This window comes from Molossus molossus, unplaced genomic scaffold (genome assembly GCF_014108415.1).
Source record: "Molossus molossus isolate mMolMol1 unplaced genomic scaffold, mMolMol1.p scaffold_m16_p_19, whole genome shotgun sequence".
Lineage (NCBI taxonomy): Eukaryota > Metazoa > Chordata > Mammalia > Chiroptera > Molossidae > Molossus > Molossus molossus.
In genome coordinates this window covers 49,319,800-49,343,234 of record NW_023425354.1, presented here as the reverse complement: position 1 = coordinate 49,343,234, position 23,435 = coordinate 49,319,800, and the positions used below count along the sequence as shown (strand labels likewise).

The window sequence follows — 23,435 nt, the reverse complement described above, 5'->3', positions numbered from 1 at the left end:
GCAGAGGTGTGCCAAGGTCCTGAGGTGGGACTGCACTTGGCAAGTTGGAGCGGCACAGAGAGCCACGGGTGAGACCCTGGTGAACCAGAGGGAGAGGCTGGAGAGGTGCACTGGGTGAGGAAAGATGTAGGCAGGACAAGGAGTGTGGGATTTACTATAAGATCTAAGAGAAGCCATTGAAGGACTTTAATCAGGGACCGGATGGGGTGGAAGCTGGGAGAAGCAGTGCGGACCCTGCACAATCCGAAGAAGAGAGGACGGTGGCCTGGACCCAGGGGGCCAGAGGGGTTGGAGCAGAGGTTATTGCGATCATTCTTCACAACCACACAGCGAATAGAGGGGGCTGGGAACCGGCTTCTGGGTCACACTTGGGAAGGTTCTCCTGGCCTCCCTCCACCACCGGATTTGGGGTCAGGACCCCGATCTGCCCCGTCGCCGCTGCCTGTCCACCTGTGTGCTGCCGTTTTCCAGCCCCTCTCCCCAGCCTGGAAACACCACAAGGTCAGCCACAGACTTTCATTCACAATAGAACCTTTATGTTTGAATTTTCATAGTTCATTCATATTTCAGTGTCTATTCTTAAAAACATGCCACAGAGCAGGTTTTCAGAGAGAACAAAGCATGAAGGTTGGACACCTTTCTCATTTTTAGCAGGGTTTGGGGCTCCTGATCACCATGCCAAGCCCTTTATTAAAACGCTGTCATGAACTATTTTGAAATTCTCGGGTGAGAATTAACAACAACAACAGAAAGATTAGGGACTCTTACACACAAAAATAAGTAGAAGTAAAACTGGAGAAATCGGATATTATCATTGTGGGAAGTGGGTGAGGGATACACACGGTCTCTGTTGTCTTTCTTATAACTGCGTGTGAATCCATAATTATCTCAAAATTTAAAGTTTAATTTAAAAAAGATAACAGCTGTTTCTTAAAAACATGACCACAGGACTTTATCTTCCTCCCCACCCCTAGATTTCAGGGTGTTCAAGTTCCCAGTTGCCTGTAATGTAATCGTCTTTTATAACGGTTTGAACTGAGATCCACACCAACTTCACACTTTCACGTGGTTGATAAGGTCTCGGAAGTCCCTGTTAACCTACGGGCCCCCCACCTCCATTTATCTTCCTCGGACCCCTCACCACCACTACCCCGTCTTCCTTGCAATTTTTTTGTTAAAGAAAACAGGGCATGTGTCCTGCAGTTTCTCGGAGTCTGGATTTCACATCCTGGAAGTATGCATTACCATACTCTGTATTTCCTATAAACCTGTAACTGGATATAGAGAATTAAAATGGTAAAAAAGGTCTATGTTGCAATATCAGTCACCTGCCTACCCTGGTTCCTCTAGTGTTTTCCCCGAGACAGCTTGTGTTCTGTGTGTAAATGGTTTGGTTTTATAGAGCTGTGAGAACACCATCGAACAAGCATCCTTTTTTTTTTTTGTAAATTCTAGAGCCGGTGCGGCTCAGTGGTTCAGCGTCGACCCATGCACCAAGGGGTCCCTGGTTCGATTCCCAGTCAGGGCACATGCCCAGGTTGTGGGCCCGATCCCCAGTGGGGGTTGTGCAGGAGGCGGCCAATGGATGTTCTCTCTCATCCATGTTTCTATTTCTCTCTCCGTCTTACTTCCTCTCTCTCTCAAATCAATAAAGGAAGAAAAAATTTTTTAAATAAAAAATACTTTACTTTTTTAATATTTAAAATTACAGACAGTTAAATTGACTGTTTTTACTATACAGTTCTATAAGTTTTAACACGTGTATAGGTAGATTTCACCACAATCAGGATACAGGGCAGTTCCATCACCCCAAAAGTTCCTTCTTGCCCCTCTGTACTCAACCCCTCTCCTTACCATAACCCCTTACAACCACTGACCCTATCGTTTTCCTTCTCTAGAATGTCATATACAGCCGTCCCTCGTCTATCACGGTTAACCCGTTCCAGACTCTAGCGGTGCACCTGGCGCTGAAGGATCCCTGGGGTGCTCGAATACATAGGCCTACAGTCCACACGTACAGTAATTTCCATTTTAATTGTGATACAGGGGTGTGTAATTGACTCAGACAACCGAACGCGCGCTGTCATTTTCACTGTCTCGATCAACTTTTTAATGAACATATTTGAAAAAACCGCGATAGAGTGAAGCTGCGAAAGTCGAAGCGCCAAGTGGCGAGGGTCGACTGTAAATGGTAAATGGAAGCAAACAGCAGGTGTCCTTCCGTCTGGCTCTCACGCAGCACGATGTCTTCGAGAGCCGCAGGCCATTCCCTGCACGTATCCACGAAGATCTCTTCATTGCCGAGTATTCTACCTGCGGGGGTATCTAGCTTGCTTATCCATTCACCCCCTGAAGACATCGGGGTGCTTCCAGTGCGGGACAGCTATAAATGGAGCTGCTATCCATACCCGAGAACAGGGTTTGCTGAACGTCAGTTCTCATTTCTCTAGAGGAACTCGTTAAGAGCGGGACTGCAGGATCATGTAGTAAGTGATGTTTAACTTCAGGAGGAATCGCCGAACTGTTTTCCAGGATGGCTGTGCCCTTTGCATTCCCACCAGCAACGGTTTCAGTTCTTCCACACTCTGTCCAGCACGTTGTATTGTCCACTTTCCAATCTTAGTCACTCTAAGACATTGTGGAATCTCGTGGTTTTAATCTGCATTTCCCTAATGGCTATTAATACGCGGGTTTTTTCCTTGTGTTTCTTTGCCATCCATGTATCCTTTTGAATGAACTATCTGTTTGAATATTTTGCTTTGGGAGTATTATTTGCTTTCTTACTATCAAGTTTTAAAAAAATATATATTCTGGATATGAGTTGTCAGATATGTAATTTGAAAATATTTTTTTCCAAATCTGTACTTTGTTTTCATTTTCTTAAAGGTATCTTTCACATAACCAAAATTTTAACTTTGGTGAAGTCCAATTTATCTTTCGTTTTTTTCATCAGTCATTTAATTTCATAAGTGCCTCTCCCCACCCCTCTCAATTTTTCTTTTATAAAACATATTTTTGGTATTATAATCTAAGAACTCTTTCTCTAACCCAAGGTTACAAAGACTTCCTATGGTTTCTTCTTTAAGTTTGTGGTTTTACATTTTCTATTCAGATCTATGATACATTCGGAGTTCATTTTGGTTTCAGGTGTGGGATTTATGTTGAGACCTTTTGTCTTTTTCTTTTTGTATATTGTTGGTCAGTTGTTCCAATACCATTTGTTGAAAAGGCCATCTTTTCTCCATTGTATTTATTGTCTTTGCAACTTTGTCAAAAATCAATTGGCCATATCTAAACGTGTCCATTTTGGGACATTCCATTCGGTTCCATTGATCTGTGTCTAGTTTTTCGCTAAAAACTTTATAGTAATTCTTAAAAGAGGAAGGTGAATCCTCAAAAAAAATTTTTTTTTCAAAATTGTTTGGCTGTTTCAGTTTCTTACAGATTTTAGCATCTGCTTATCTGTGTCTACATAAAAAAAAATACAGCTGGTATTTTTCTTCAAATTGCATTAACTCTATCAATAAATTTCTTGATTTCTAAAATGCTGATCAGAGAAATCAAAGAGGAGTTAATTAAATGGAGACACACGCTGCGTTCATGATTTGGAAGATTCGATATAGCTAAGATGTCAATTCTTAGATTCATACCTAAGTATTTCTTTGCTTTTGGAGCTATTTTAAGTGGTGGTGTGTTTTATTTATTTATTTATTTATCCTCACCCGAGGACATTTTTTTGTTCAGATAGAGTGGGAGGGAGAAAGAGGAAGAGAGAGAGAGAGAAACATAGAAGTGAAAGGGACACATCGAGTGGCTGCCACCCACACGACCAGCCAGGACCGGGGACAAACTGCAACCCAGGTACGCGCCCTTAGCCGGAACTGAACCCGGGTCTCTCCGGACCGCAGGCTGGCACTCCAGCCGCTGAGCCAAACCGGCCAGGGCAAGTGGTGGTGTGTTTAAAATTTTGATTTTCAACCGTTCATTTTGAGCATATGTAAACATTACTAATGCTGTACGTTGACTTTTATTCTTTGGCCCTGCCAAGGCTTCCGATGCTGTGTTGAATTGCTGAATAGGAGGGGTGGAGTGAGGGGCCTGGCCCCTTCCTAAGCTTTGAGGGGAAACGCCCAGTCTTTCACTATTACATGTGTTAGCGGGAGTTGTTTCTTCGGTAGATGCCCTTTACCAGGTTAAAGAAGTTCCCTTATGTTCCTAATTTGCTGTAAATTTTCATCTTGAATGAGTGTTAAAAATTGTCAAATATCCCCTGGCTGGTTTGGTTCAGCGATTGGAGCGTTGGCCTGCAGACCAGAGAGTCCTGGGTTCGGTTCCTGCTAGGGGCACGCACCAAAAAAAAAAAAAATCTAACTTACCTTATAATAGAAAAAAAAATTGTCAAATACTTTTACTGCATCAATTGATAGGATCGCGTGCTTTTTCTCTTTTAGTCTCTAGTATGGTGGGTTACATAGACTGACTTTTGAATATTGCACCTGTCTTGCATCCCTGGGATAAACTCCTTCAGGTTGTTATGCATTATTCTTTTTCTATTTTGCTGGACTTGGTTTGCTAATGTTTTAGGATATTGGTCTTTTCTTGTACTATCTTTGTCTGGTTTCGGTATCAGGATAATGCTAGACTCCTAAAATGAGTTGAGTGTTTCCTTCTCTTTCATTTTCCAGGCCCATGGGTTATTTAAAAATGTGTTTCTCAATATCCAAATATTTGAAGATTTTCTAGTTGTCTTTATGTTACTGATTCTAAGTTTAATTTCATTATAATCAGCCAGCCTACTTTGCATAATCTCTGTTATTTTAAATTTATTAAGGTTTGTTTTATGCCCCCAGGGTATGGTCTATCTGGGTAAACTCAAAAAGAATTTGTATTCTGCTATTTTATGTGTAGTGTTTTATAAGTGCCCGTTAAATCCAGTTGGTTGATGATATTGTTCAGTTTTTCTATATCCGTGCTGATTTTGTAGCTGCTTATTCTATCAGCTATGAAGAGAATACTGTGAAAATTTGCCTTGAGTTTTATTTGTTTATCCTTTATGTGGTTTGAATCCCTGTTGTTAAGTGCATACCGTTGAGGATTATTAGCTCTTCCTCATGAACTGACCCTTCCATCATTATATAATTTCCTTTTTTATTCCTGGTCATTGTCCTTGCTCCGAAATCCAGTTGGTCTCATGTTCACCTGAAACCACTTTAGTTTCTTTCGATTAGTGTTTGGCCGGCACGTTTTTTCTGCTCTTTTGCTTTTAACTTACCTCTGGCATTTTAAAGTGAATTTATTGTAAACAGCAGAAAGTTGGTTTTGGTTTTATTTTTTAATCTATGTTGACAACCTCTGTCTTTTCATTGGTGTTTATGTAATTAATTAATGATATTTTGGTGCACCATGTTATTATTTATTTTCTGGGTTTTTCCCTGGGTTTTGTTCCTCTGATAGAGGGAGAAGGCAATAAGGGTCCTTCCAGTGCCCCTGTCTCCTGTAGTCAAAGAGATGTCCCCTCCTCGTCATGTTAGGCACCTGCACGGCCACCACGGCTGTCACTGTTGCTACTGCTGCCGTTACAGGACTAGGAGCTATGGCAGGAGAAAAGGCAAAGGAAAAACGCAATTGCCACCCCCCCACACACCCACACACACACCTATTTCTCTGATCCTGAGGGGACGCTTTCCTGCTTCTCAGGCCAGAAAGAGAAAGCTTTCCTTCTAGATCTTTCTGTCGGCCGTTGGTGTGCACTTCTGAGTTTCAGACTACCTTTGTGTCCAGGCCAAGTGTAATGGGGAGGGGAGAGCAGAAAAGTCATTGCCGGATTGTTCTTACTTCGGGTACTGGTTCCTTCCCTGTCCTGCTCGCTCCCGTTGGCTTTTCAGAATCTTCAGATAGTGGTCCGCACACACTCGGCAGAGTATTTTCTTTAAAAATAAAATTTTTTTCTCTTTATTGATTTTTAGAGGAAGAGAGAGATAGAAACATCAGTGAGAGAGAACATCAGATTGGCTGCCTCCTGCATGCCCCGCACTGGGGATCTGGCCCACAACCTGGGCATGTGCCCTGACTGGGAATCGAACAGGCGACATCTTGGTGCATGGGTTGATGCTCAACCACTGAGCCACACTGGCTGGGCCCATTTTAACCATTTTGAAGTGTATAATTCAGTGGCATTAAGAACATTCACGATGTTGTGCGATCATCACCACTATCCATTTCTGGAACTTTTTCATCATCCCAAACAGAAACTCCATTCATTCAATAATAGCTCCCCATTTCTCCCCCCCCCCAAGCCCCTAGTCACCTCTATTATCCTTCCTGTCTCTGTGAATTTGTGTATTCTAGGAGCCTCATGTCAGTGCAATCATACCATAGTTGTCATTTGTGTCCTAGTTATTTCACTGAGCGTGACGTTTTCAAGGTGAATTTACCTTGTAGCATGTTATCAGGATTTCACTCTTTTTCGGGCTGAATAATTTTCCACTGTATGTATACACCGCATTTTGTTAATTCATTCACCTGTTGATGGGTATCTGCAGTGTTTCTATCTTTTGGCTACTGGGACTAGCGCTGCCGTGAACACTGGTGTGCAGGGATCTGTGGGAGTCCCTACTTCCAGTTCTTACGGGTTATTTTCCTCGGAGTGAAAGTGACAGGTCATACGGTAAATCTATGTTTAACTTTTTGCGGAACTGCCAGACCATTTTCTACATTTTAATTTCCAGCCACCAGTGTACCAGGGCTTTAATTTCTCCACGTCCTTACCAACACTTGTTATTTCCTACTGATTTTTTTAAATAAAAAAAAAGCTATCCCGATGGGTATAAAGCACCTCCTCTATTTTTAAAACCACCTTTATGAGATTTTTGTGTCAAGGATAAGCTGGCTTTTTTCAGAGAGTCTTTCCTTCTTTCTCTATGCTTTGGGACAGTTTAGGTAACATAGAAAATGTCTTCACTTTGCAGGTTTGAGAGAATTTATCAGAGGACTCCCCGAGGCAGACACCACCTTCCAGGTGCTGGCTCCTTGACCCCTTGCTCTACGCTCTCGCTGGTTACTAATACGGGCAGTGTTTCTAACTCTTCTAGAGACTTTTGAGTTATTTTTAATTTCCTATACAACTATGTATGATATAGAGTGTTCAGATTTTCTTTTTTTTGCTACAAATATCTATATGTGTGTGTATATTTGTCATTCCTAATATCATCTCTTTGTTCTGCTTCTGTAGATTAGCTTTCCCGGGGGGGGGGGGAGTGTTTATTTATTTTAATTTTTTTTCTTCTAAGAACAAACTTTTGAATGCATTCAGAGTTCCTCTGCTCTTCAGCTGGGAAGTCTGTGGCTCTGGGAAGCAGACTCTGGGAGCCCCTCCGCTGGGGTCACAGAGGAGCAGCCTGGGGTCATGACGGAGAGCATGGGCTCTAGAGTAGTCTGAGTTCAAGTGCTCATTCCTTTACTTACTCTTTGACCTTGAAGTTATTTGAGCTCGCTGTGCTTTCATTTCCCATTGGTAGGTGGGGAGAAAATAGTGCCTATGTCATCAGGTTAATGTTACTATTAAGGAGGTGACAGTTTGAAGGGCTCCGAGGAGTGCCCGGCACACAGTAAGCACCCTAGATGGTTTCTTGCAGAAATCTAACCGTCCCTCCATCCCCAAATGTACTTTCTGCACCTTCCGACCACTTACGCTCCCTGCCTCTTATTTTGCAGAACCACCTCTGTGCAGAAAAAAAAAAGAAAAGAAACCACTTTACTTTCCATTCTGCCGTCCGAGACAACCACATCCTCCTCTCATCGCCCAGGCTCCCATGGAGAGCTCAGGTCAGTGTGGCGGCGTGGAGGGGTCCAGTTCACCTGGCTGCGTCGTGGGGGAAATGCCCCTGGGGCTGGCAGGTGCACCTGCACCCAGCCAGGCTGTGAGACCCCAACTCGGCTGCCCAGATGTGAGAACACCTTGGGAGGTGGACATCCACACACTTGTATGAGCCTCGCCTGTTTGCGTCACTGAACAGGACATTGGGAATGGGGACAAGAGTAGCCAAGATTCATTACCCAAAACTTGCATTCATTTAACAAAAACCTCTATAGAGCTTATACTACGTCAAGTAGTAGTCAAAGCATGACAAATATTAACTCGTTTAGTCTTTAGAAAAATAAATATTCTTCCTCTCATTTTACAGAAGGGGAAAGTGAGACACGGGGTGGACAGGTGTAGTTTCCCAGGTCACATGGATGTCACGTGGTTAAGTCAGGCTTTGAACCCAGCGATCTGGCCCCAGCACCCTGCTATGAGGCAGGAGTACCAGTATGATTTTCCTTATTTTACTGAGAGGGAAGCAGAGGCGCAAAGCCACAAAACTCGTAAGTGGCAGAGTTAGGCCTGGAACCCAGATCTGGCTGATTCCAAAACCTAGATGCTTTTCCCTGAGACAACAAGGAGAGATGACTCTTCCCCTAAGAGGGTATCAACCGACCATCACCCAGCAAGTCTGAGCGCTCCTCAGGCCACCAGGCATAGACTCCAGTGCCCTTGAAGACCCCTGTCCCAGGGAAGGGGAGGGGACACCCCAGCAGGCACAGCTACCAGGTTGTTACCATTCCTAAGACACGCACACTTTCCACACCCCCCTCACAGCCAGGAGCGTGGCCGGGCAGAGGCCCAGTGCAGTCCGCAAGCCCGGGAGCCCCGCGCCGCGATGTGCTGGGTCATCTTAAACCAGAAGGGGGTTGGGCTAGGAGGACAGGGGTGGGGCCAGCCCTGTGCAAGTCTAAATCTTTCAAAGCCAGCTTAATTTGTACCCACTCTAATTATAATAAAAACACATGCTGTGCTGTGTTTTAGAAAGAGAGGTGTACCAATAAAGGTTCTAATTTAAGATTTTAAAGAGTAGCCAAGTGTTGAAGGAACAGCTGAAGCACAGGTACCAGAGGTGCACGGAGCAGGCAGATTTGCCGCCAGGGCAGGAAGAGGGGTCAGTGACCTGCGAGAGCGCTCCAGGTGTTCTTCCGCCTGGCCCTCTGCGCAGGGTTCACCCAGAAGGGGACAGAGTCTGCTGGCCGGCTGGTCCTGGCCCCACTCTGAGGCCAGGGCAAAGCAAGGCACCTGGGTCGCAGTCTCACCAAGGCCACACTAAGCAGGGACGGCTGCTGGGCAGGTGATACCACTGAGATCCACCCTCAAACATGTGACAAATGACTCCCCATTCCAGTGAGTGAAAGAAATGTCCCAAAGTTATGAAGCTTGCCCTGGGAGCTCTGAAGGGTGGTTTTCCCTTTACGACCAGGCTGTCTTCCCAAATTGCTATTGTCATAAACTTTCCCACCTTCCTCTAGCTTAGGGTCCTCTCATCCCAGAGTTAAGAAGAGGGCCACCTGAAAAGTGACATGCTTATTCTGAGGGATGTTTCTTTGCCATCCTGCAAACACAGGCAAGATTGCAAACATTTGCAGAACAATCTGAGCCTGTGTTTTGCGTGGGGGTTAGGGGATCGGGCATGGATGGAAGAGGAGCATGAGACAGGCGACCCCTGCCAACGGTGCATCTGGGTGCTGAGCCCATAGTTTCAATGAGCAGCGGAGATGGAGCTGTCTGCACACCAGGGGATTCTCCAACAGTCTCACCTAGGTTGGAAGGACAGTCAGTGAGGTCCTGGTGGTCAGTGGGTAGGGACCCATGGATTTCAGGAGGATGGCCCCCAACTCAGGGGTCAAGGTCAGGAAAAAGTCACTCTTTGAAATGAAAACTAATAAACACAACGTGGACTGAATGACCTTCACCTGCACAGAACTAACCTGGCCTGGGAATTCCAGTCTGAATGGGAACGTACATAAACAAACATAGTCTTCTCCATTGTATTACGGCTCACCTACCATTCGATGGTGAGACCCAGGGTTGGTGATGCTGCGGTGACTTTAAAGGGAGCCTGCCGGAAAGAGCTCGCTGATGCCTTTCCATTTCCATTTCAGGGAGGGGGTGCTGGTTCTGACGGCTGATATCCAGAGAGTAGGAAAGGACCCTTCTCCTCAACACCCTAGTCTGAGGGAAACATCCCTTGGAAATTACAAATTCAATTCTTTGGGTAATAATTTTGAGTGTACCAAGTGATCTGAGGGTCCCTGTAACCCTTTCACCTAGGAGGACATGTCCGCCCCCCACTCTCTACTCCTTAGCTGGAGAAGGCCGGGGAAATATTAAGTTCATTCTTCCACCAGCTTTCCCATCCTGATGTGTGGTCTTCTGTGGGTGTGTTAGTCAGCGCTCTACAGAGAAATAGACCCAGTAGGGTGTCTGTACATATGTAGTAGGCAATTTGTCATAAGGAATTGGCTCCGTGGTTATGGAGGCTGCCAACTCGCAGGTCAGCAGTTGGCAAGCTGGTAACCTAGGGTGGCTGATGGTGCAGGTTATTCCAAAGGCAACAGGCTCAAGACTGAGGAAGAGCCGGTGTTTCAGTCCAAGTTCAACTGCAGGAAAAAAAAATCGACGTCCCCGCTGGAATGCAGTCAAGCAGAAAGGATGTCCTCTCACTCAGGGAAAGGTCAGACCTTTGTTTTACTCAGGCCTTCGGCGGATTGGATGAGGCCCGGCCACGTTAGGGATTCGTTCTGCTTTGCTCAGCCTATGGATGAAGATGTTAAACGCATCTGAAACCCTCACAGACACTCCCATGATGACGCCTGACCACATTTCAGGCACCCTGTGGTCCAATCAAGTTGATGCACAAAAAATTAACCATCACAAGTGGGTATGTGGTAACTTCAAAAAGACAGAAACTGGTCTGCTTGAAAAGAAAATCTTAGAATTTGTTAATGTCATGGCTGGACCCAAGAGTGTCTACAAGGGTTACATTTCCGAACAAAGGTTATATCCTTCGCAAAACAAGCTAATGAACAACATCAATCAATCAATGACCTTTCTTCAATTTTATTTGTAGTTTTAAAATACTTTTTCTTTATTGATTTTAGAGAGAGAAGAAGGGAGAGGGAGCGAGAGATAGAAACATCGATGAGAGAAAACATCGATTGACCGCCTCCTGCATGCCCCCCACTGGGGATCGGGCCCACAACCTGGGCACGTGTCCTGACCAGGAATCAAACCAGCAGTCTCTTGGTGCATGGGTCGATGCTCAACCAGTGAGTCACACCAACCGGGTTCTTCTATTTTTTCTATTTCATTTTTAAAAATAAACCCACCACCACCACCATGATAACCAGGAGAATTGCCAGGGAGCGGCCTTCCTGACCCTGTGACCTTCATTCTCAATTTGGGGATAAGTATCCTCCGTGAACTCTGAGTATCTTGTCACTTGATTCCTTCCCTGGCTAACTGATCAGTCATCCAAAACTCCAAACTTGTCACCTAAGACAGTAATTCCCACTTAGCTTCTCCTGGGGAGTTATTTTTAAAGCTGAGTATTAGGCCCCACCCTTAGAGAAGGGATCTAATTGGTTCGGGGTGAGCTGTGCCTCGGTCGTCTTGTACAGCTTTCCAGGTGATTCCAATGTGTAGCCAAGGCTGGGAACCAGGGAGAGCGAACAACCCTAGAGGGGTGTGGAAAGCGACGTGACTGTCTGGGGTCACAGGGCAGCGGAGAGCTGGCCTTGCCAAGTCCTAGGACAGCTTTGAAGGGCCTGAAACTGGGACCAGACCCTGAACTCTGGGGTTCCTACCATGGTCAGCATCCTGTCCGCCTTTCTTCTCCTTCTCTCCGTTGTCTCTTTGGCTCTAACACCTACCTTGATCTGAGAGCTGGGTACCTTTTTTCAGACAACTTTATTAGGGCATTTATTTCTGCATCCGAACCCTAGGCACCCATAGATAGACAGGCGCTTATAGTCTCCCCTAGGCCCACCGCCTTCTCTCTTTTCCCATACGTGGTGGGTGGTCACCATGAATCCAGCTTTAGAGGAAGAGCATTTGATGGAGAGAATGCTCTGTGGCTTTGCGTCAAGTCCCTTCTGCCCCCAGAGTGTCATTTCCCATCTGTGAAGGGGAGGAGCGCCTCCACAGTCTGACCTGTGACAGCAGGCGGTCAAGGGCTCTCGACCTGGAATCTACAAAACAGGGAGAACAGTGTTTGTCCGGCCAAATCACAGGGTTCTGCTCAGGAATTAGTGAGACAATAGATTAGAAAAGACCTTGCAAACCATGAGTCAGTCAGAGAGCGAGAGTTCTTTAACAAATGACCCCACGTCGGTGGATGAACACAACACACGCCTGTTTCTCCCTCACACTGCCCTCCCGTCTGGGCTCCGAACAGCCTTGCAGACACTGAGCCTTCTTCCCTCTCCCGGTGCCGTCGTCGTCAACAGGCGTCTCTGAAGGCCACCACGGAATGGGGAGAGCGCGCACGGAGGATGGCGCAGAGGATTTTATGACCAGGACTGAAAGTCGCATATATCACTTTTGCCACATTCTATTGGCCAGAACTCAGTCACATGGGTCCAATCTAACTCCAGGGGAGTCTGGGAAGTGCAGTCTTCCCATCTACTTGCAGCAAAAATGAAACTGGTTTGATGAACCACAACCTTGTCTTGCCACACCCATGTAGGACTCTGGGTGTGTGCCTTTCAAGTGTTATTTAAATATCAGGTATGAATAATAATATAAATACCTGGTAGTAGTATCTCACATGGCTGAATGGAGGGGAGAAGTAATGATGAATGTCATGTATTTATTGGCAGTTCTGAGTCAAAAATGCCAGACATATATATCATAGATGAACAACCCTGAGACACTTGAAGCACAAGAAATATCTCGTTTCTTTCTTTCACTTCATCAAATTGAATCCAGCTCCAAGCTCTCATTTTCCAAGATCAGGACGAATTCCAGAGTCATTTACTTGCGGTTCCTCCCCGCAACTTAAGATCCTGTGACGAGACTAGGCTCACAAAGTCTGGGTGGCGGGGAAAGGCTGTGGCCTAATTCCACTGTGGCTGCAGGCCCCAGAACAGCTTGGTCGGCTTGCATGGTCCATGGGGAGAGAGGGGGTTCCTTTGGGGACATTCTGTGCTCTGGCAAAGGTGGCCCAGGAGACCATAGCAGTGGCATTCAAGGGCACAGAGTTTAGTGCTTTGCTGCCCTCAGCAGAGATGCTTGCAACCACCAGTAAGCTATGTCCCAGCTAGCCCTGGTCTTCCTCAGTCCCTGGGTCCCCATAACCTTTGTGCCCCGTAATCCTTGGGGAATCCAACCTCACACTCTTGGGTTAATACTTTCCTCTTCAACAGAAGGCTGCAGGCATCCTCCCCATACCTGAAAGACAATCTGACTCGATTGTCACAATCACAGGGCCAGGGGTCTCCTGGGCTTTCGGTAGGACGTAGATGCATGGAACAAGGAGAGTGGGAAGGAGGAAGAGCTAGAGACCTCGAGCCTCATCTCAAGGGGGCAGCTGCGCCCAGCCCGCCGATTGTCTGTCGCATCTGAGGAATGCGTGCCCAGTGTCCGCACACTTTCAAGAGGTGCCAAAAAACACCAACTGTAATGCAAAGTCTCCTGATTCGTAAATGTTGGCAGCTCATTCACTTTTGTTAAGACACTATACAAGCCCAAACAAAACATGTCTGCAAGCCAGATGTGGACCAAAGCCTAAGAGTTTGTTCCGGCTGCCCAGACTTTTGAAAACAAAGTTTATTTGGGGCTGTCTCCCGGGGCTACTGGCAACTTCTTTATTTTTCTCTGAAACATAAAAATGTAACTCCCTTGGCAAACTAAAGCTCAGAAGACAAAGGCTTCTCTACCCTTCTAGTGGAGGGGCCAGAGGAAACTGCAGTGATCACAGTTGTAGGTCTTTGTGTGCAGTGGCGGGAGGGGGGGGGGGGGTAAGAAGGGAAAAAGGAAGGAAGGAAGGAGGAAGGAAGGATGGGAGACTTAACACGAATCAATTTGTTGTTGTTGTTAACCCTCACCCAAGGATATTCTTCCATTGATTTTTATTTTTATTTTTTCCTTTATTGACCCTAAAGAGAAAGGAATTAAGAGGGAGAGAGAAAGAAACATCAATGAGAGAGAACATCGATTGGCTGCCTCCTGCATGCCCCCCACTGGGGATCGGGCCCACAACCTGGGCATGTGTCCTGACCAGGAATCGAACTGGCAACCTCTTGGTGCATGGGTCGACGCCCAACCACTGAGCCACACCGGGCCAGACTCCATTGTGTTTTAGATAGAGTGTGAGGGAGGGAGGAGGAGGAGAGAGAGAAACATCGATGTGAAAGAGACACATGGATCGGTTGCCTCCTGCTTGACCCCAACAGGGCTGGAGATTGAGCCTGCAACCCAGGAACATGTCCTTGACAGGGAATCGAACCCAAGACCCTTCTGTCTGCAGACCAACACTCTAACTGCTGAGCCAAACCGGCCAGGGCAACACCAATTAATTTGTTCATAACTCACCCTGCAATAAATCTTCTTGCAAGGCGCAGAAGTGTAGGAAAAGAACAGCTTGTGACCAGCCTCACGCTAGGCTAAAAGATTTTCTTGCCAGTTTGGGGAGATGCTACAGGGCCCGGCAGAGTGGCCCAGTGGCAAACATGGGCTGTCACAGCTGCCCACTCTCAGCCTGAAAGAGACTCAGGATGGGGCCTTGACGTGATCTGGGGGACAAGTAAGAGGCAGGAAGAAGTTGGGGTTACAGAGTTACTCTAGCCCATGCCAGAGCCAGGGAGGAGCCAATTATGAGCACCAGGGCATGAGTTGCCTTGGCCTAAACACATTTTGATTCCTGGATGACAGACAACCTGTTGATTTTTAAAATGTGTGTTCTCTGTCCTATGTGCTTCCAAGGCATCAGGTATCTGAGGCCATTCATATGTGTTAAGTAGGGCATAAGCAGGAACACCGAAGAGGAACAGAGAAGAGAGGTCTCCGTCACTGGAGATAAGCTGATTTCTGAGGCCGGCCCGTCCGGTTTCCTGACAGCTAAGGCAAAAGGGGAACTCCTGAGGCCCATGGTTTGTGTTGTCTGACAACCAGAGAAGCATGCTTGCCTGTAAAGACGAACCCTTGGTCGGCATTCATCAGAAAGGGGAATTCACGGTGCAGGGAGTGTCCCCCGTCCTTCCTGTGCTAGTCGGATCCTCTAAGAAGCAGAAACCAAGACAGGATTAGACCTGCAAGGATTTGCGTGGGGAACCGGCTGCGGGGCAGAAAATGGAGAGAGAGCTAGTGAAGGAGGAGCCCACTGTCAGGCGGTGGGGCACGCCCGGCAGTGAGGGGAGGAGAAAGGGAAGGAGAGTTGGGTGGAAATGTCTCAGCGCCTAAGTCACGAGAAAGCCTGCATCTCCCAGGACGAGCCTGCTTTAGGACCCCTGACCTTTCAGTGCTGGCTGGGAAGCATGACCTGGGTTCAAAACAGTGAATCTCCCAGCGTGGCGACGCAAAGCTCCTCCCACCCGCTGCCCCACCCCCACCCCCACCCTACACCCGCCAATTCAACTTCTTGGGGGAGACCAGCGGAGTGCTCCTCAAGGCTACCGCTTTCCAAGCATCAGTTATTTATTTTTGTACCACCTTCACAGTTTTGCCATGACAACCTATCACTGTTAAAGAGAAAACTTCTGACGCTTGTTAAATCACTAGGGAAGTCTTTGTTCAAGACTATTGCAATAGGGGACAGACATCAGCTCAAGTCTGCGTAAGGCAAAGTTAGCTGGGGATGTGCAGCCCATGAACAGAGTGAGGGCCAGTGGGTGGAAAATTACTAAGAGGCATCAGGGGTGGGGTTCTTATTAAACGGACCTGGCGGGGTTCTTGCTAGAGGCAGCTCAAAGACATATGCTTCAAAGGTCGGGGATGAAGAACTTGATCAGAAATCAAGTGGGGGAGTCTCTATAAACTGACAGCAGGATTCTTGCTGAAACTGTGCTAGACAGACCGAAGACAGGACCGGGGCCAAGGTCAGGGCCTAGTGGAGAGGTCAGAGAGCATCTTTGTCACTTCCTGGTATCGGATATGTTTCTTTACAATTGACTTTAATTTTAGCTTCATGCTTATGTTGAGGAACTAGTTATATATATTTTTCTAATACACATTAAAGTGAATGCATTACGAGAAAAAATCAGGATGGCTGGTGTAGCATCTTAAATGTCTGTACCACTGGCGGCATCCGTACACACTTCAGGACATGTTGGTTGTGGGAAAACACAGAGAAGCTGTTCGGAGGCTGTGCTCCAGCCCACCACGGGCACCTGGAGCCGGGCGCCCGGCCGGAGGGTCAGACCGTGGCTGGTCAAAGCCAGGTCTGAGGTGCCCGGGGTCCTGCTCAAGGGGGGGGGGCTCCCCTAAGCCCCGCCCACCCGCCTGGCCAGGCGCTGGCGGCCGGTTCTTGGCTGATTGCTTCGGGCGCCTCTTGAGGCTCACAGAAGGAGCTAAAGACATTTTCAGGGGGAGTGGAGGTGGGCGAGGGTAAGACCAGGAGGCTGAGCCCCAAAGCTCTGGCGCCAAAGCCTCCACCCCCCCAGATGTGGAGCAGGACCTCCAGCGGAGCGTGCAGGCCGTGCTCCGGGAGCTCCGCGCCCAGGCCCCGGCCCTGAAGAGCAACCGAGGTAAGAGCCAGCCAGCATCCCCCCCCCCCCCCGCCCCCGGCTCCCCCACTCTACCCCAGCCTGCTCTCTCCACACATTCTCTACAAAGGTGAGGGCCTGGAGCTCACAGGGAGGGGCTTCCGGCAGAACCCTTATCCTGCTGGAAATCCCTGGAGCCCGGAAGACTGCTCTGCCCCTTGCTCACCCCGCCAGGGGCTACAGCAGAGCACCTCGGGGCTCTGCAGCTTTCTTTTCTAACCACCTGCCCCAACTCCCCTTGCAAATTAACCCCCCTGGGCCCTCCAGGCCCACACGACTTCCAGAAACAGCAAACATTGCTGCTTCATAACCTGCACCCACACACCCCTCCCACGAATGTCCCGTCTCCCTCCTTCTGCCCTGGGAATTCACCGTCCGCCAAGGGCAGCAGATAGAACCCCCCATGTGAGGAGCCCACCACGGCACGACCATGGCTGGTCAAAGCCAGGTCTGAGGCGCCCGGGTCCTGCTCAAGAGGGTCTCCCCTAAGCCCCGCCCACCCGCCTGGCTGCGCGGGGCTCCCCTTTCTCCCGGCCCAGGCATGTGGAGATGGTCCCTGCACAAGAAGGTCGAGCGAGACCCCAGGAAGAGTCCGGTGCTGGTCCACATTCTGCTCAGAGAACTGGAAAAGGTGGGTTCAGAGCCTCGGCGGGGCAGTGGGGATGAGAGGAAGAGAGGCGACTGTGCTCCTCTGCGAACCGGCTGCATTTCTACCACGTGCCCCCTCCCGCCCTTTTCTGGAAGCAATATTTTCTTGACCTTGACTCACACTGTTTAACACGAGTTAACATACCTCAAAAAGAAACCATAACAGGAGCATCAATGGAAAACCACATCACTCGACGGAAGCAGAAAGCACCTGTAGACATACATGCATCACTAAGAAAATGTTCAGAATTACCCTTAGACCCCTTAAAGTTCACCTCCACACCGCCCAGTGCTCTGTGCGCCCCTGTTTGGGAAACACCTCACTCAAGGGAGCCTCCAAGTTGGGGACATTCTGGTGGAGCTGCTGCCAGCTCCTGCCTGAAGTCAGTGCCGCCCCTCCCCCATGGGGTTCCCGAACCCCTCCCCCACACCGTCCCACCTGGACCGCCACACCTGTTCTCTCCCCACTGACCCCTCCTCCACCAGGGCCCACCGTGGCCCTTTACCGCCACATCTCCTGCCCAGCCCCTACCCCCCCAAGCTGCCTCTTGCTAAAATGTAGTGAGCCCCCCAACCTGCAGCCCAATCAATGTCTTCCAGGCGGAGAGCGAGGACGGCCGGCACGTCATCATTCCCTTGCTGCACACTCTAATGTACGTGCTCACCAAGGTGAGCCGGGCGGAGGGTCGGGGTCGCGGTGACCCACAACAAGCGCCTGGGCTGGACACTGCCCTAGCCCTCTTGTCCTGCACGAGCCTAAAACAACTTTCAGTGGAGATGGGGGGAGTACGTGGCCCCACAGAGTGGAGGGGGTGGGAAGGGAGCTGATTTACTGGAGGAATAGGATGGGGTGAATTTCCCTCTTGGGAAGTTAAAGTCAAAGCCCCGATGTCCTACAGACACTGGGAGAGGAGGCTGAAGGTGTAGATTTGAGAGAGAAGTATGAGCCCAGGTCCTGTTTCCAGGCCTCACCTTCCTCCTCTCCCACCCCACCCAGGACCCCTCCTGAGCCTGGGCTCCAGGCACACCAACTGCCCCCTCTCTCCCAGGCCACAGGCATCACGGAGGAGCTCTACCAGAGGACCTATGCCTTTTGCATGCGGTTGCTGACCCTGCCCGCCCCCTACTGCACGGTCGCCCTGGACTGCGCCATAAAGCTGAAAACAGAGACAGCTGTCCCAGGTAGGAGCTGCTGGCGGCCTGGTCTCCGCGCTGCAGGATTCTGGGGAGCTCAAAAACCCCAGCACCTTCTGTGGAAGGCGGGGCTGGCTCGCTGAAGCCGTCTGCTTTGCAGGGACGCTGTACCAAAGGCTGGTCATCGCCGAGCAGAACTTGAAGAGCGAGCTGTATCCCTATCAGGAGAGGTGAGAGGCTCCGAACAGGGTGCTGCCGTCCGTCCCTCCAGTGTGGGTCTGTGTGACTGCTCAGCGACAGGAGGGCAAAAGACGAGGCTGGATTGAGAGGAACCCCAGCAGGGCTCCCCATCCATAACGTTTGTCCAGCAACGGGTGTGTTTTCAAGGCACACGGCCTTCTCTGGGGATCACTGGAAGGAGGAGAGGTCTTCCTTCTTGGGCTGGGTTCCGAGGATGCTGCTCACGTGCGAGGTTGGGGAAGACCAGCCTGGAGTTTTGGCGGTTCCCCTCCACCCTTCCCTTGGCCATGAGGCAGCATCCGGAGGCAGGCAGCCCGAGGCGGCTCCAGGGTGTCTGCAGTGGAGGGGTTCAGGCCTCAGGCACACCCTGAACTCTACGGGCTGTTGTCTGTGTGTGTCTAGCCCTTTAGATAAGACTGAGGAAGTGTCCGCTGTAATTGCTGGGGAGGGGGATGGATAGCATTGGAGGTGCATAGCTTCCTCCCCTGCAGGTACCTCTGCTGAAAGGCGGAGCTTGAGGCTCTGTGTTCATGGAGGGTGCAGGAGGTGAAGGGATCCGGAGGAATAAGCATTGGAGAGCTGGGAAGACGCAGCTGGGGGAGGTTGTTTTCCCGGCGTGATAGGGATGAGGAGAGAAGATGGGCGCACTCAGAGCTCCAGTTTCAGCAGGAAGGGTTTGGGGCTCCTCGGAGAGGGCGATGGGGTCAACGGGCCATGATGCTGAAGGAAGAAGCGGGATTGGGTTGGAACTTACTTAGATATGAGAGACTAGAGGAACCAGCTGCCTCTCTCCTTGCCACAGTCCCCCACTCCTTATTGTCACCCCCCACACAGGCTTTTGAATCTGAGGCTCCTGTTTTTGGAGGAGCTAAATAACTTGGGGGATGCAAGATTCTGAGGGTACCCCTCCAGTGGCTCTTCCCCAGTGGTCATTCTCACCGACACCCTCCGCCTCTGCCCTCAGGGTGTTCCTCTTTGTGGACCCGGAGCTGGTGCCTCCCTCCGTGTGCAGTGCCCTGCTGCTGGAGATCCAGGCGGCCCAGGGACAGCAGACGCCCGAGGCCTGCATGCGCCACGTGGTCTCGCACGCCCTGCAGGCAGCTCTGGGGGCGGCCTGCAGGGCCGATGCTCTGCAAAGGAAGCTGCAGGTAACTGCCCTGGCCCAGCCCTGTGGCTCCCAGGCCAGGGCCCTCTGTGCCCACTGGACTCGTCTTCCCCCCCTCTCCTGTTGCCATATTACCTTCTTTGTTTTTATCCTCATCCAAGGATATTTTTCCATTTATCTTCAGATAGAGTGTGAAGGGGAGAGAGAGAGAAACATCAACGTGAGAGAGACACATCGACTGGTTGCCTCCCGCACAACCCAACCAGGGCCAGGGATGAACCGCTACCGAGGTACGTGCCCTTGACCAGAATCAAACCCACAATTCATGGTCCTCAGGTCAATGCTCTAACCACTGAGAAACCGGCCAGGGCCATATTACCTTCTTTTTAAAAAAAAATTTTTTTTTATTGACTTTAGAGAGAGGAAGGGAGAGGGAGAGAGAGATAGAAACATCGAAATAGAGAAGACTGATTGGCCGCCTCCTGCATGCCCTCACTGGGGATTGGGTCCACAACCTGGGCATGTGCCCTGACCAGGAATCGAACCGGTGACCTCTTGGTGCATGGGTCGACGCTCAACCACTGAGCCACACCAGCCGGGCCATATTACTTTTTTTTATAAATCAAAAATTAATATACATTCACTGAGGAAAACCTGAAAAATGCAGATAAGTCATAGAAGAAAATTAAAATCATTCACACCTCTCTACCCAGACATATTAGCAATTAACATTCTGGTAATTTCCTTAATGACAATGACAATGATCACCATCATAGCTGCTGATTATTGGATGTTTGTCGCGTTCCAGGCTCTGTGTGAAGGGCTGTACATGTATCACCTTCTAAAATTCTCACCACAACATTGTGAAATGGAGATCATTGTCAAAACTAAGGGACAGAGAAGATGATAACCTACTCATCATGGTCACACATGCAAAGTCACTGAGTCTGGATTTGAACCAAGATCTGACTTCAAACCCATGTTCAGTCACCTCCCAGCCCCACTCCCCACCACGCCTTTTTAATAAGCTGAGATATCAGACTCTGTATGCAGTTTCATATACTGCACGTATATGTGCACACATGTAATCTTTATTTCCCATGCCATTGGAAATACACCATAAGAAAATATTTTCCTTGGAAAAAGTGTACTTCTCATGGTTGCGCCATGTTCTCTCTGCTGAATGTGCTGTTGTTTTTGTAACTAGTTGCCTCTTCCTATTGTGGGTATTTGGTTTGTTTCCAACACTTACCCATTCATTTCCTACTTTCTCTCTGGCTCAGTCTGGATCCCTCTCTGCAGACAAGACTCCAGTGGGTTGGAGATCATCTGGCCAAGGCTGGCATGAGGGCTGGGTGTTGGGGTGGGAGAGGATGCTGCCTGGAGCAGGAGTCCAGCACTGTCGGGGATGATCTCTTTTTAGGGAAAGGTTTCTGTCCTCCAGGAAGTCTGCATTGGATAACGGCAAAGGTTCTGAGCAGCTTTGACTCGGGGCTGTGGTGCTGCTACGGCAAGAGGGGCAGGTGGAGGGGCCCTGCGAGGGGGCAGCTCCCGGGCTAGTCCTGCCCCAGGAAGTGGGTGTCAGACCTGCTTTGTCCATCAGATGCACGGGACATGGTTGCTCTTCCTTCTCTCGTGTTTCATCTGGGCCCTACGTCTTGGCTTCTTCCCTCGATTCTCTTAGGTATGGCTGTGTCTCTCCTTAAACCACGCTGATTTCATTGATACCGTTCCTTTGCTCTAAAAGTACCGTTCACACCCTAAGCATACCATTCCTCTGTGGCTGCCTACCGCTTGGACCTGTCGAGGGTCCTTGACTCACTCCCCCCGCCGCACCATCCTTGATGTTCCTCTTTCTATAACACCTCTTTGAGGGAGTTCACAGCACACAACCGCATTGTAGAAGACCCCCCACACACACACACACTATTACCTAACCCCATCTCGGTTCTAGCACAGACACCTATGACCTTTATACGGGTCACTGTCCCCTCTCCCTGCAGCTGGCCGTGGCTCTCAGGAACGGGGGGGCTGTCCTGACCAGAGTTTATCTGCTGACCCAGCAGCCCCTCCACTCCACCCTCCAGTGGCTCTGGCGACTGTTTCTGGCTCACCAAACAGGCCATAGTGAAGGCACCATATTGACAGAACCAAGTCAAACATGTAAGAACACTACTTTGTGTTTCTCAGTGATGTGGGGAAAAGACGATCCCAAGCCTAACTCCATCTCTGAGCTGGTCGCAACTGGGTTCAGGAGTAGGCTTAGGAATGAGGCTGGTCTGGGTTGCAGGGTGTCGGGAATGAAGTGGGGTTCAGGGCAGGAACTGGTAGGGTTGTTGCATACACTATTTTGCAACAGAAAAAAAAACTAATGTTGAAAGTAAAAGCTGTAATTATTTTAGGCTTAGTCCAAATGTTAGGCAGCCCACCCCAATCTCATGCTATCTAGAGTTCAGTGCTCCGAGTCTCCATTTTCGTGTATGGAGTCTTGGGGGTGGGGAGGAAGAAGATCAGGGAGAGGCTTAGAGAGTGCATCACTGATCTCAAGTCAGAGACCCTCAGAAGTGCTGAGGGGCCCTTAAAGGTCCCCTGGCCATTGTCCTCCCCTGTTGGGTACTGGAGTCCGAGACATCACCTGGCCTGGGGCTCTGCTGTACCAGTTGACCGCCACTCCCCACCCTGAGAGCTCCGCCCCCTTAGCTGGAATTCCGCCTCTTAAAGGACGCCATTCCCAGTCACGCCTGCTGGCACGAGGACACGTGGGACTGGGGAGAGGTGGCCCAGTAGGCCTTATCTGACGACCAGGCCACATCCTGTCTACTGAGGACCTGGTCTGAGGCTCAGGTGGGGTAGATTGTCTCCCCATGTGTCCAGGGAACCAGCTGACAGAGGCCTTGAGACTGGGGGTCAGCGTGGGACAGCCAGTCTCTGACCCTCTGCACTGTGTTCTGGGTGCTGGGTGGGTAGCTAGCCCTGCCCCTGGGGGTAGGGAACAAGGACCAAGGGGGCCTTCTTTGCAAAGCCTTGAAGACAGGGATTTCTGGAGGGAACGAGGCCAAGGCAGGAGCCTAAAGACACAGCTTTGAGAATCAGCTCTCAGTGGTTTGGCAGAAGGACTGCAAACCGGCTACCCATTCCCAAGGTCCAGTTTTCCCCATTTCTTCATTCTACTAAGCCCCAGAAGGAGTTCGCCCACAACCGGTTCTCTAGGAAGCTCTGGAGCTGAGCTGGCCCTTCACTGTTGTCCCGAATTAGGGTTAGTGGGCCAGGCCTTTACACCTGCACATCTGCTAGTCATTGGATGTGGACTGTCCTCGGGAAAGGGGCATGACCTGGGGGAGGTGGCTTTCTTCAGCTGAGGGCAATTTTGGAGAAAGACGCAGCTGAGAGCTGCCAGCTGCCAACACTCCCATCAGCCAGGCTAATGAGTACCTCAGTCCTGTAGGTGGGAGTCTGGCATGGATCACACCACCCTGGCATGGATCACACCATCCCACTCAGAGTCAAAGCCAAAGTCATAACATGGCCTACAAGACCCTCATGGTCTGTCCCCCGCCTCCTCCTTCCCGTGGCCTATGCACCTTCTATATTCTTCCTCTGTTTCTCTCTGCCTTATTGTTCACGAGCCTTATTGTTCCTCAAACATGCCAGACACACTTGCACCCCAGGGCCCTTGCACTTGCTGTTCCTGTGCTTGGAATGTTCTCTCAGAAAACCACACGGCTCACTCCTTTACTTC

General features: G+C 49.5%; 1 protein-coding gene across 1 annotated transcript in view; it reads left to right on the top strand.

Annotated features, from left to right (window-relative positions):
* Positions 1-23,435, top strand: part of PIK3R6 (phosphoinositide-3-kinase regulatory subunit 6) — a 64,073-nt gene that overhangs the window by 7,717 nt on the left and 32,921 nt on the right. Inside the window, exons 2-8 of the mRNA XM_036269227.1 lie at positions 7,714-7,824; positions 16,468-16,551; positions 17,109-17,200; positions 17,818-17,886; positions 18,267-18,399; positions 18,512-18,581; positions 19,556-19,739. Of these exons, the coding sequence (XP_036125120.1) occupies positions 7,812-7,824; positions 16,468-16,551; positions 17,109-17,200; positions 17,818-17,886; positions 18,267-18,399; positions 18,512-18,581; positions 19,556-19,739 (645 nt within the window). The 5' untranslated portion in view covers positions 7,714-7,811. The remainder of the gene's footprint in view (positions 1-7,713; positions 7,825-16,467; positions 16,552-17,108; positions 17,201-17,817; positions 17,887-18,266; positions 18,400-18,511; positions 18,582-19,555; positions 19,740-23,435) is intronic.